Raw genomic sequence first — 13,012 nt, 5'->3', positions numbered from 1 at the left:
CTATATTGCCCAGGCCAGTCTTGAATTCCTGAGATGAAGTTATCCTCCTGCCTCAGCCTCCCAAAATGTTGGGATTATAGGCATGAGTTACCATGCCCAGCCCTAGCTCCATTCTTAATTGTCATTTAGCCTACACTTTCACTTCATTGACACCAGGCAGATGAAGATACCATTGAAACAGTGCCACCATTCACCCAACTGTCCTGTCAGTCAGGAAAAGCACATCCCCACTGGGTCTCGGAGCTCTCGGCCCACTGTCTTTGCACTGTGTGACCACACACAAAACCAAGTAAATCATTTACCTGCTTTGTTCAGGAGGCTGTCCTTGGTTCTCTAGTTCTGACAGGACCCCATTTTACACTCTCTCTCAAGCCCCCTTGTCCTTCTTCTTTGGTACTGTCATAGCCCCTAAACATATGACAATTATTAATATAATTAAATACTTATTTCTCTGTAGATCTGTTTAAAGCCGCCTTTCCCCAAGAGATGGTCAGGTCTTAAGTCAGGTTTGTTACAGATGACAGGCTCTTGGGCCCATCATGTAACAAATAAAATAAAAAAAAAAAAATGAGCATGGGGCAAGCAGATTTCCCAGACAAGGCTTTTATCTTGAGGTTTGTGCTCGAGTGCAGGGGAGACACCAGGGGTACAAGGATCCCTCAGGCTGACTCCCTGAAAAGGTGGTAGGGATTTTTTTTATTGGACAAACACAGGAATTGGTATCGGGGTAGGGTATGCAGGCTGGCCTGGGGAATTGTTATCTTGAGTAATGGGCCACCTAGGGGTCTAGCCAGCAGTAACAGGCTGCAAATCAATTGTTCAGCATTCCTTCCCTTCCCTTCCCAAGATGGGACAGTCTGCAACCTCAGTTTGATGATTAGATTTCCTAAAGCCAGTTCCTGGAATTCTTTTAAGTAAAAGGCATGGTTAAACATTATGAAAGCACAGAAGAATGGTTATTTTCTTTGTAAGCCTAAAGCCTTATCTAAAGTCAATTGTCAGCAAGGCGGTGGTGTGGGTCTTGTGATCAGCGAGACAAGAAGAAAAAAAAATATGTGAAAAAGGAACTGAGTCCCTTTTCTATTCTATCTGAGGTTACTCCCCACTGCATCCCCAGCCCCTGACATTGTCAGAGGCTTTTGAACCAGAGTGACTCCATCTTGAATAGGGGCTGGGTAAAACAAGGCTGAGACCTACTGGGCTCCATTTCCAGGAGGTTAGGCATTCTTAGTCACAGGATGAGATATGAGGTTGGCAGGACTGGCATCACAAGACACAGGTCAGAAAAACTCTGACATAAAACAAGATGCGGTACAGAAGCTAGCCAAAACCCACCAAAACCAAGATGGTGGCAAAAGTGACCTCTAGTCATCCTCACTGCTCATTACACTCAAATTATAATGTATTGGCATGCTTAAGGAAACTCTCACTAGCACCATGACAGCTTACAAACGACATGGTAGTGTTCAGAAGTTACTCTGTACAGTATAAAAAGGGGAGGAACCCTCAGTTTCAGGAATTCCCCACCCCTTTCCCAGAAAACTCATGAATAATCTACCCTTTATTTAGCATATGATCAAAAAATAACCATAAGTATACCCAGTCAGCAGCTTGTGCCGCTGCCGTGTCTATGGAGTAGCCATTCTTTTGTCTCATTTACTTCTCTAATAAAGTTTATTCTATGGATTTGCCCAAAATTCTTTCTTGCGCAAGATCCAAGAACTCTCTCTTGGGTTCTGGACTGGGACCCCTATCACCATGCCTGGCTCAAGAAACATTTGTTGAGTAATGATTTATAGTAACTTTCTGTGCTCATGTCTCACTCTTGTTCCAGTACCTGTATTCTAAGCAGCCACGCTACTGTCCTTCTGTGCTTCCCTACATTCCAAGTTCGAGGGTACATGCTAGTTTATTCTTTCTTAAGTGCTCATCTTTCTGGTCTTGTTTACATGCATCATTAGCCCACAGGAAAGCACTATGTTACAAGTGACTTTAGGAATCACAATCATTAAAATTGAAAACTTCCATTGACTATCCCTTTGTGATGTTAAAAGTGTCGCCTCTGGCCAGGCGCGGTGGCTCATGCCTGTAAACATCAGGAGATCGAGACCATCCTGGCCAACATGGTGAAACCCCCATCTCTATCAAAAATACAAAAACATTAGCTGGGCATGGTGGCACACACTTGTAGTTCCAGCTACTGAGGAGGCTGAGGCAGGATAATTGCTTGAATCCAGGAGGCGGAGATTGCAGGAAGCCGAGATCGCACTGCTGCACTACAGCCTGGGCGACAGTGCGAGACTCTCAAAAAAAAAAAAAAGTGTCGCCTCTGGCTGGCAGTGGCTCACGTCTGTAATCCCAGCACTTTGGGAGGCCAAGGGAGGCAGATCACCTGAGATCAGGAGTTCGAGACCAGCCTGGCCAACATGGAGAAACTCGTCTCTACTAGAAGTACAAAAATTAGCCAGGTGTGGAGGCAGGCGCCTGTAATCCCAGCTACTCAGAAGGCTGAGGCAGGAGAATCGCTTGAACCCCGGAGGCAGAGGTGCAGTGAGCCAAGATGGCGCCATTGCACTCCAGCCTGGGCGACAAGAGCGAGACTCCCTCTCAAAAATAAAAAAAAGTGTCACCTCTGAGCTTCTGACCCCCTCCCTATGAGGCCTATTCTAGCTTTTTAACCTACCTTGTGGGCTTTTCATTTGGAGCCTCTTGTGATCTTCAAGCTGTAATTTTCGCAAATGGAGCACTAAAGCTCTTTAATATTTTTGTTTACCAGAATTACTCATTTCATTTCTGTATGTGCTTGGTAGATGAATTTTCTGTGGTATGTTACAAAATAAGGCCGTAATACCTTATGGCATCAAAAAAAAGAGGCGGGGGGCAAAACCACCACAAAAAAATTAACTGAACAACTAAAATATTTAAATGAGTATTAGAAAGCTTAAATGTAGGCAACAACTAAGTCATATCAAGCACATCCAACAGGAAAAATTAGAAAGCATACTAGCTAAGAATGTTAGGGAATGGGGCAAGGACTCGGGGACGTGAAGGAGGTGCAGGGTTGGATCCTGTCTTTATTTAAAATTTAATATTGTGTTCAAATGTGAATTTTTTAATTTTGATTTTTTAAAATAATATTGCATTAAAATATTACTGATCCTTCTTCAAAAGTTAAAGAGAATTACCATATGACACAGCAATTCCTCTCCTAGGCATACTCTCCAAAAGAATTAAAAACAGGTACTCCAACAAACATTTGCATGTGATTGTTCATAGTATTACTATTCACAATAACCAAAAGGTGGAAACAAACTGTGGTATATTCATACAATGGAATTTTATTCAGCCGTAGAAGGAATGAAGTTCTGACACATGCTACAACATGGGGAAACCTTGAAAACGCCATGCTAAATGCAAGTCTGACTGATCAGGGGCTCTTGGGCTCTCAATGCAATAGAAATTGACATGGGTCGAAAAGAGTTTTCCCAAACAAAGCACAAGAAGTGTAAGAGATATAGGTTAGCATCATCTGGTTGTGATGATTATCTTGAGTAATGGGCCACCTGGTGGTTTGGCCAGCACCAACAAAGCTGTAAATCAATTAATTGTTCAGCATTCCCTCCCAAGATGGGACACTCTGCAATCTTGGTTCCATATTTTGGATCTCCTAAGGCCAGTTCCTGGAATTGTTTAAGTAGAAGACATGGTTAAGCATTATGAGAGCACAGAAGAACAATACAGAAAGGCGATTTTCTTTGTATGACTAAAGCCTCGAGGTTAGCAGGTATGGTGTCAGTGAGGTAGTGGTATGGGTTTTGTGATCAGTGGAAATGCATGAAAAAATGCTCTAGCGGGGGTGAGCCAAAGCCAAGTCCCCTTCCTACTATCTCAGAAGAAGTCAGACACAAAAGACCACATACATATATATTGTATAATTCCGCCTATATGAAATATGCAGAATAGAAAAAGCCACAGATATAAAAAGGATATCAGTGGTTGCCAGCGGATAGGCAGAGGGGAAGATAGGGAGTGACTGTTAGTGTGTATGGGGATTTCTTTTAGAGTGATGAAAATGTTTTGGAAATAGTTAAACGTGGTGGTTGTTCAACATCAGTGAATACAACCAAACTGTTCACTTCAAAATGGTTAATTCTATGCTATGTGAATTTCACCTCAATTAAAAAATATATATACAGGTTGAGTATCCCTAATCTGAAAATCCAAAATCCAAAATGCTCCAAAATTCCAAAATTTCTGAATGCCAACATGATGCCAGAAGTGGAAAATTCCACACCTGATCTCACGCCAAAAATCATAGTCAAAATGCAGTTGAAATTTTGCTTCATGTACAAATTACTTAAAATTTTGTATAAAATCACCTTTAGGCTATGTGTATAAGGTATATATGAAGCATAAATGAATTTCATGTTTAGACTTGAGTCTCATCCCCAAGATATCTCATTATGTATATGCAAATATTCCAAAATCTGAAATTCAAAACACTTTTAGCCCTAAGCATTTCACATAAGGGATACTCAAACTGTATTATTGATCTTAATTCCTGATTTTTTTTGGAGCCCCCTTAATCTTGTATCTGAGGCAAAGCCTTGCTTGCCACCTCCAAGTCTTGGACCTATTAAATTTTACGTTTACCAGAAAATAAACAGGGTGAGAAATTGAAATTATCTTGGACCACACACAAATCTGTGGTTGAGGTCCAGGTAAAACGACTTATTTTCTTACTCAAAATTACTTACAGTATGCTCCCTGCCATATTTTCCATACAAAGGCACAGTGACCTGGACTCTTGCTCATCATCCTATCATTCTGATCCGCTGGACAAAACATGAATTCAGTTTCTCCCCAGTGAGGTTGTTGGGAAAAATTTAATCAGCTACAGATATTTTAAGTACCAAAGGCTGCCTCTGGAGGGAAAAGAAAACTACGCCTTTGGTTCTGGTTCACAGAAGTATGTATTATCAGATTCCCTTTGAGGCTTTACATCCCATGTTTGCTGGAGAACAGGGGGATTCTGTAAGGGTGTAGTGATTTCTTCAGATAGTTCCTTCATCTTGCCTTCAATTATTTCAGAGGCTTAAAAGAAAAGAATATAAATATTAGCAACACCAGGAACTGAATAATACAAGTCTTTCAATATCTCCAGCTAACCTTTGCACCATTTTGGCTTGCTCCAAAAGGTCTCCATGCTCGATGCAAAACTAAATAGACACAGCTTTGCATCTTCCCTGATGAACGTGAAGAGAGCTCACAGTAAAGCAATGAACCCTTTACAAGTCTTCCAAAATCTGCTGTCTCTGCTGAAGAACAGCTTATACAACTCGAGGCCTGCCATAATGCCTAGGGCAATCCAGGCGCTATCCGCCACTAAGCATAAATTTACTGAAGTTATCCAGGCTGGTATGTCTCTAACAGTGCATAATAGAGCTATGGGCTGCTCTTGGACACTAAGCCTGTCTCTTGCATATCCCTACAAAGAAATCAAATACTATTTTATTTTATATAAATCCAAGGAAATCTGCTCTTCTATGAGTGGCCTTGACCAGGGATCAGCAAACTTTTTTAGTTTTTTTGGAACGCAGCCATACCTGTTCATTTATGTATTATCTACGGTTGGTTTCCTGCTACAATGGCAGAACTGAGTGGTTGCCACAGGAATTGCATGGCTCATAAGCCTAAGATATTTACCCTCTGACCTTACAGAAAAAGTCTGCCAACCCCTGACACAGACTATTATGACTCTAACCACAACAGCCCCCACTTATACATTTGTAGGTGTACTTGTATATTTTTTCCTGGCCCAAGGTGCATTCCACTTTCCCCAAACACTAACTCTTGACAGCACCATGGGCTGTCATGCCTGTCCTGCTAACTGTGCCAGTCAAATGGGAGCATCTCAAGGAGCAAGATCCTGTGAAGCAAGTCCTATAATACCCCCTCTATACCAAGACGACAGCTTGTCCATGAGAGAAATGAACAATCCTCGAAGATTCCATCTTACCCTCACAGGCAGTCCCCATTATTCCCAGTCATGTATTCATTTCAGCTTAATTCCAACTCAGCTATCCTTGGCTCTGAAAAGCTGTCATCACTGGCATCACTGTATCTATCACTAGATTAAAAAAGGAACTAATTTAGCAAGTATTAAGAAAAAAAAAAAACGCCGGACAATGATTTATTTTGCAATTTCAAACACATTCCATATTAACCCCTTACGATGAGAGAAAATACTAAGGAATATTCTTTTAGCACTTTCTAGTCACCACAGGAAGAGTTCAGTCCAACCACACGCAATGGCCTCTTTCTTTGGTCAAAGAAACAGATCACTTATTTTCATTGTAAACTGTAAGTTACTTATTCAGAAAATTTTAAAACGCATTTCAATTTAGACTGAAATTTATAATCTTCTGAAGACCACTGGTCATTTCTAAACTTTAATAAAATTCTTGAAAGTAGATTGCCTTCCTGCCACCTTAGCTATTGCTTGCTTTCTACTAGAGGTGTTATATTAACAAACAGATTTAAAATGAAAGCCTGAGCTGATGGACCCATTTATTTCCTGTGAATCTACTTTTGTCATATTAGGGCCTAAGAGGTTGAACATCACTTAGTCCTACTCCTACTGATGTCAATTTGTTCTTCAATGCAATAACATAGCATACTACATTGCCTGGATCTTCAGGGTTTTTTTTTTTTTTTTTTTCCATTCTTCACTCTTCTCATGACAACTGTTTCCTTTGGCAATGAGGGAGTTCAGGACACACTACCCCAAAATATGGCACCCTGGCATACCGCATATTTGAAGCTGAAGGAATTTGAGACAGCATGTGCAAGAAGTTCTCTCTGACCTTCCTCCACCGAAGCAGGCCATAACACCCAGGAAGAATTTTCTGACCTTCTCTGAAGCAGGTCAAAAGACCCTCAGGTGAGAGGTACCCCAACCCTCATATCCAGAGGAAACCAGCATCCTTATCTCTAAAGCTACAGGATCCCAGGGAAAAATCTGAATACACAGGCCTTGCTAAGTTTCCCTAGCATATTACCAGGAGATCACACACTTTTTGCTCTATTATAACTTTCCATGACTCTCTACTCTTCATCAGGTCTGTTTTAGAAACACTAGGGTTTACCTGTGTTTTTTGAGTCTTCATTTCCTTATGAAGGTTCCCATAATACTTACATTAAATTAATTTGTATGCTTTTCTCTCTCTTTTTTTTTTTAGAAATAGGGCTGGAGTATGTGTATGGGGGAAGAGGGGATGGTGCCTCACTGTTGCCCAGGCTAGTCTCCAACTCCTGGCCTCAAGGGATCCTCCCAACTCAGCCTTCCAAATAATTTGGATTATAGGCACCTGCTGCTGTACCCAACTCTATGCTTTTTGCTTGTTAATCTGTTTTTTGTTATCAGGGCCTCGGCCATGAACCTAAGATGGGTAGAAGAAAAACCATCTTTTCTCCCCTACAGCAACATGAAAGGACTAGAGAACAGTGAACACAGCTGCATATCCCTGATTACATTAGCCAAATACTGTCATTCTTTTCAGCTGTGGTTTGACTTTTGGCTCTGTGTTTTAAGGACCACAGCACCTCCCTAGATCCCGATCCGTGCTTGCCTCTGTGTCTGAGGATCACACCGTCTCCTCATTACGGAGGAACCAGTCATCTACAATCAGCAAATTCCACAGGAGCTTGAACTTGGTGGTCATGACGACTAAGACATGCATGTTGGCTCAAGACCCAGAAAACACCCTGCAGTGCCATAAACAATGTTAACATACTCTCTACACTGGCTTTGAAATCTTATCTCCTTCAGATCATATTTTTATTATGATTTATAGGTCAGCAGCATGAAAGTTTTCCCTTCCAACATTCTCATAGGTTCAAGAATTGGAGAAATAATTTTCACAATTATACAAATTTCAAAATTAGAAATATAGGGAATGCCCTGATTACCTTGAGTCACAGATAGTATTCAAAATAGGACCAATTATTGATATAAATGTCTCCATGTTGGTTTCCCTTAGAAATACACCTTCTCCATGAGATAGCTCTGCAACTGAACTTTCACTCTGAGATGTGGGCTCTGTTTGGGGTTCCTCTTTCTCAGTTCCAAGTAAATCAGCACACTGATCCACTCCACTAGAATTCCACTAATCTATGAAGATGACACAAGGAAGTGTTTCATGCCTGACCCATCCCCAGCCTTGGCCAAACTTTTGCTGATTTATAGCGATAAATGTCTGAATTCCCTAACAGATGAAATTCTACCCTTTTTTTTAAAGGGAGGAAAGGGAACAATTGGAGAAACCCTATGTTTATAGACTAGAAAAGAAAGATTTTACTCTAAACATACTGAGTGAATATTAATAAGTAAACAAAATCATAGACAAGTCTGTATAGACAAAAAGACAATCTGTTTCCTGATTTGCATGTTCACTCCTTTCTCTGACTTTTGAACAAAAACAGCATAGGTAGGAGGGGGCGCTAGAATAAGGAGAGGAGATAGAAGATTCAGAATTGGCAGAGAAGACAACATACGTAAGATAAACATATAAAACAACATATTCTGAAAACCAATCAATCAAGTAGAAAGACACCTCCTAGTTAGACTTTAGTTCAGGGAAATCACTTCTACTGGTACATAGGAATAATTGAAGAATATTTGGGGGGAAAAAATCGACAGCCAGAAAAGTTGATACATCCTATCCATGCACTCTCCCTGCTCAAAGGGAGAATCTTTCCAGGTTCTATGCAACGTTTTGCATCACAGAATTAGCCAAGAAAGGGGATTTGGAAGTAGCACTCCCTATCTGAGATGAAATGAAGGTCAAGGACGTTCAAGTGACTTACTTGGCACATAGATCCATCAAGGTAAGGTTAGAATCGCCATTATACTAGCTCAGGCCACAAGGTGGGGTTTAAGCTGTGCCACAGGTAGGACAGCAGGACCCACTAGGGCACGTCCCCTAACGCAAGTGACAAGGGCTAAAAAGGACTGAGGGCACTTCATTTCCTTGGGTGCCAGAGTTTACACCCACCTCCTTCCCCATCCCTAAGCCTGGGGAAGAACATGGTGGGCTCATATCTTCCCCCCAACACACACACACTCTCCTAGTTATACTATTTATAAGCCACGTGCCTTGGACAAGTCACTGACTCCTGAGAGTCTAGAAAAAGTGGCAATAATACCTCCAAACTCACCAAAATGTTTTGAGTCAAAAGAAACTGTATAAACTTGCTCTGAAAACGGTATCAAAATATAAATTGTTGCTATTGATGGGGTTATATATTCATAACTTTTATCTCCTCAAAAAGTCATTGAAACACAAAGAATCAATTAAAACTGCTAACTGTATGATTTTCAGAATTGTTTCCTGTACCAAGTACAATTTCCTACCCACATTAGCAAGTGGACTTGGGTGGGCCTGTTTCTAACCTAACGGCTCTCATTTCCTAGCCGATGGCTGTCTGCCCCAAGCTCTGCCAACACATCCAAATGGCACAAGCTGAGTCTAACAAAATGAAGCTCAGCTTGAGTTTATTCATCTCCAAGGTTAATGACTGGGTTCACTAATTGTCTTTCATATGTGTTCAGAGACTGGGGATAAGACAATAAAATAAACCATGACACTCAAGAACAGAATTATCAAAACAGACGTTACTGCTGAACTTGCTGATTTTAGGACATTCATCTGCCAATAAAAAACAACTGCTAGAAATAAAATGTGGGTCATCTGAATGCAGATCAACAGCGGCTCTTGCACGTGCAATAAAATGTGAGTGTGCTCTAAGCTGCATATGTGCTGTGAGCGCTACTCTATGCTCGGTTCATTTCTGTTTCATGAGGAACAAACAAGTCATAATCCAGATGTATCTGTGTATATTTTCATTTAATTCAAGACATCTAGCTCTATCTTAGGACTAATCTGTCTTTTTAAGTAATCTTTTATACACACAAACACACACACATACACACATACACGTTTCTCAAAGGGAAGAATTACCAGATATTAGAGTCTTTCATGTTAAAGTTTATGAAGCGGTATAAAATACAGACACGTCCCTATGTGTCTTGTTACATTTGAAGAGGGAAAATTTTTTATTTATTTATTTTTATTTTTACTTTTTTAGATGGTGTCTTGCTCTGTCACCCAGGCTAGAGTCCAGTGGCACAATCTGGGCTCACTGCAACCTCCACCTCCCAGGTTCAAGCAATTATCCTGCCTCAGCCTCCCGAGTAAGTGAGATTACAGGCGCCGGCCACCACTCCCGGCCAATTTTTTGTATTTTTTAGTAGAGACGGGGTTTCTCCATGTTGGCCAGGCTGGTCTCAAACTCCTGACCTCAAGTGATCCTCCCGCCTTGGCCCCTTAAGAAGAGGGGAAAATTTTCAAACTACACTGTCCAATACAGTAGCCACAAGCCACAGTGGCTATCTAAATTTAAATCCGTTAAAATGAAATAAAATTTAAAATTCCATTCCTCACTTGCACCTATCACACTGCAAGTGCTCGGTAGCCATGTGCGCCTAGTACCTACCATATTTGATAGTACAGATTACAGAACATTTCTATCAGTGCAGGAAGTTCTACTGGATAGTGCTGATCTAAAAACAGATGAATAATGATTTTTAAAAAGCAACCTACAGGTACCATGCAATGGTCCTTGTCATTTCCTTAAAAAAAATTTTGAGACAGGGTCTTCCTCTGTCACCCAGGTTGGAATGTCGTGGCATGATCACAGCTTTCTGCAGCCTCAACCTCTGGGCTCAAGTGATCCTCCCACCTCAGCCTCCCGAGTAGCTGGGACTACAGGTGCACTCCACCATGCCTGGCTAATCTTTTGTTTTTATTTTTTGTAGGGTTGGGGTCTCACTATGTTGCCCAGGCTGGTCTAGAACTTCTGGAGTGAGGCAATACTCCCACTGCAGCCTCTCAAAGTGCTGGGATAACAGGTGTGAGCCACCATGCCTGGCCAGAAGTTTTTCTTTAAGGTCCAAACCGTTAATTAAAATCACAGCAAATATCTTTCATGCATGCATGTGCCTCCAAAATCACGGAAACTCTCTTTTTTAAAAGTATTTTATGGTACCATTTCTTGCAAGACAAATCAAAATAACCAGCAGCAACACAGAGGAATCACTATACTGACAAGATTTGACCACAATGGTCAACATGTAGTTCTTTTCTTTTCTTTTTGAGACAGAGTTTTGCTCTTGTTACCCAGGCTGGAGTGCAATGGCGCGATCTCAGCTCAACACAACCTCTGCCTTCCAGATTCAAACGATTCTCCTAACTCAGCCTCCCAGGTAGCTGGGATTACAGGCATAAGCCACCCCACCATGCATTTTTTGTTTGTTTATTTGTTTGTTTGTTTGAGACACAGTCTCACTCTGTCAACCAGGCTAGAGTGCAGTGGTATGATCTCGGCTCATTGCAACCTCTGCCTCCTGGGTTCAAGCAATTCTCCTGCCTCAGAGACCCAAGTAGCTGGGATTACAGGCATGCACCACCACGCCCAGCTAATATTTGTATTTTTAGTAGAGATAGGGTTTTGCCATGTTGGCCAGTCTGGTCTTGAACTCCTGACCTCAAGCGGTCCACCTGCCTTGGCCTCCCAAAGTGCTGGGATTACAGGCGTGACCCACTGTGCCCAGTCAACATGTGGCTCTTGACGAGCAAAAGGTTTGTCATAGTGAAGTTTGTTTGTCAAGGACTTCTGGTTCCCAATAAATTCCCAACATAAGAAAACAGATATTACAAGGTGCTAGGGAAAGGGTATAGCAATGCCTCATATAGCCCACCTTTACACTACCCCAAGGCAGCTGTTAAACTATTTCTTCTCCATTAACAGAAAGAGGTGGCTGGAATTTAAACATTTTAATGGCATAGTTAGGATTCCCAGCATGCATGAGTTCCTTACAATACTTTGTATTAAACTCCGTTTCATGTGAGACAGCATGTTTTAAAAACAGGTTGTCATGCACACAGTTATCCCCAAAGTGTTACTGCTATACTTATTTCCTTCACAGAGGGCCCCTGGAAGCCATAAAATATAAGGGAAATGGAACAAAAACTTAGTCTGCTTTGAATGAGTTTTGTACTTCATAGTAAACAGTAGAATACCACCCAGGCAGGTCGGTAAAAGCACGGTAGTCTCTAGTACTAACTCTAGTACTAACTCCATTCCTGTCTGGCACCACACCATCCACACTGCAGTGCACCATGATCTGGTTAAAAGTTAACCCCCCCACAAGGGAAGGTATACTCAAATGTGGTTCATTAACAATAATTTACCCAAAAAAAAAAATCTCAAGGAATGGAGTTGAAGTCAAACAATCACAGGGGTGAACAGTTTTTTTTAATGTTTAAAAGAACTATTCAAAAAAAGCAAAATGGAATCTTTTGTTAATTTCAGTTCACTTTCGCTTGAAGTGTAACAAAGTGGGGAAAGTGGTATTTTGATAGCAGTTGAGTTTATAAAGCACCACCTCATCTGTTCCTCACAGTGGCCCTAAGGACGAGAACCAAGAAGTTTAGGAGTGGTGACTTGGACAAAATTATTCAATAAGTGGCAGACCCAGAAGTCAAATCCATAGCATCCACCCTATCTGTCAATACTGTCCCCACAGAACTAAAATATTTTTGCACCATATGAAACAAGAATGGCCCCTGGCAACATCAACCGTGCAACCCAGAAATCAAAAAGCAAAGTGGTTCCAAGTTTGAAACAGTGCTGGAAACAGAATGTCGGATTTGTGCAAAGGAAAAGAGTACCTTACTCTCCGAGTCCAAGAGACAGAGGAGCCACCCAACATAAGAGAAGTGTGCCCGGGAGGGTGAAATGTACCCTCTGTGAACAATGGAGGAGCCACTCTCACCTGCGATTCACCTAACAATTCACCTCCGATTCGCCACCTTGTCACCTCCGATTCGCCACCTTGTCACCTCCGATTCACCTCGTTCACCTAATGATTCCATGAACGAGCATTGTA

General features: G+C 41.5%; 1 protein-coding gene across 11 annotated transcripts in view; it reads right to left on the bottom strand.

Annotated features, from left to right (window-relative positions):
• Nucleotides 1-13,012, bottom strand: part of CTPS2 (CTP synthase 2) — a 215,600-nt gene that overhangs the window by 90,207 nt on the left and 112,381 nt on the right. For 3 of the 11 annotated variants that reach the window (XM_021674812.2, XM_021674811.2, XM_021674814.2), the window contains 2 exons: nucleotides 6,020-6,130; nucleotides 3,323-5,094 (listed from right to left, as the gene is read on the bottom strand). The exons of the other annotated variants lie outside the window; for them this stretch is intronic. In XM_021674812.2, the coding sequence (XP_021530487.1) occupies nucleotides 6,061-6,130 (70 nt within the window). In that variant the 3' untranslated portion in view covers nucleotides 3,323-5,094; nucleotides 6,020-6,060. Of the gene's footprint in view, nucleotides 1-3,322; nucleotides 5,095-6,019; nucleotides 6,131-13,012 lie in introns of those variants that run through there. 11 annotated transcript variants of the gene reach the window in all.

This window comes from Aotus nancymaae, unplaced genomic scaffold, assembly GCF_030222135.1.
Source record: "Aotus nancymaae isolate 86718 unplaced genomic scaffold, 86718_ANA_hifiasm-v0.15.2.pri h1tg000058l, whole genome shotgun sequence".
In the NCBI taxonomy this organism is placed as follows: domain Eukaryota; kingdom Metazoa; phylum Chordata; class Mammalia; order Primates; family Aotidae; genus Aotus; species Aotus nancymaae.
This window is presented reverse-complemented; position numbering and strand designations above follow the sequence as displayed.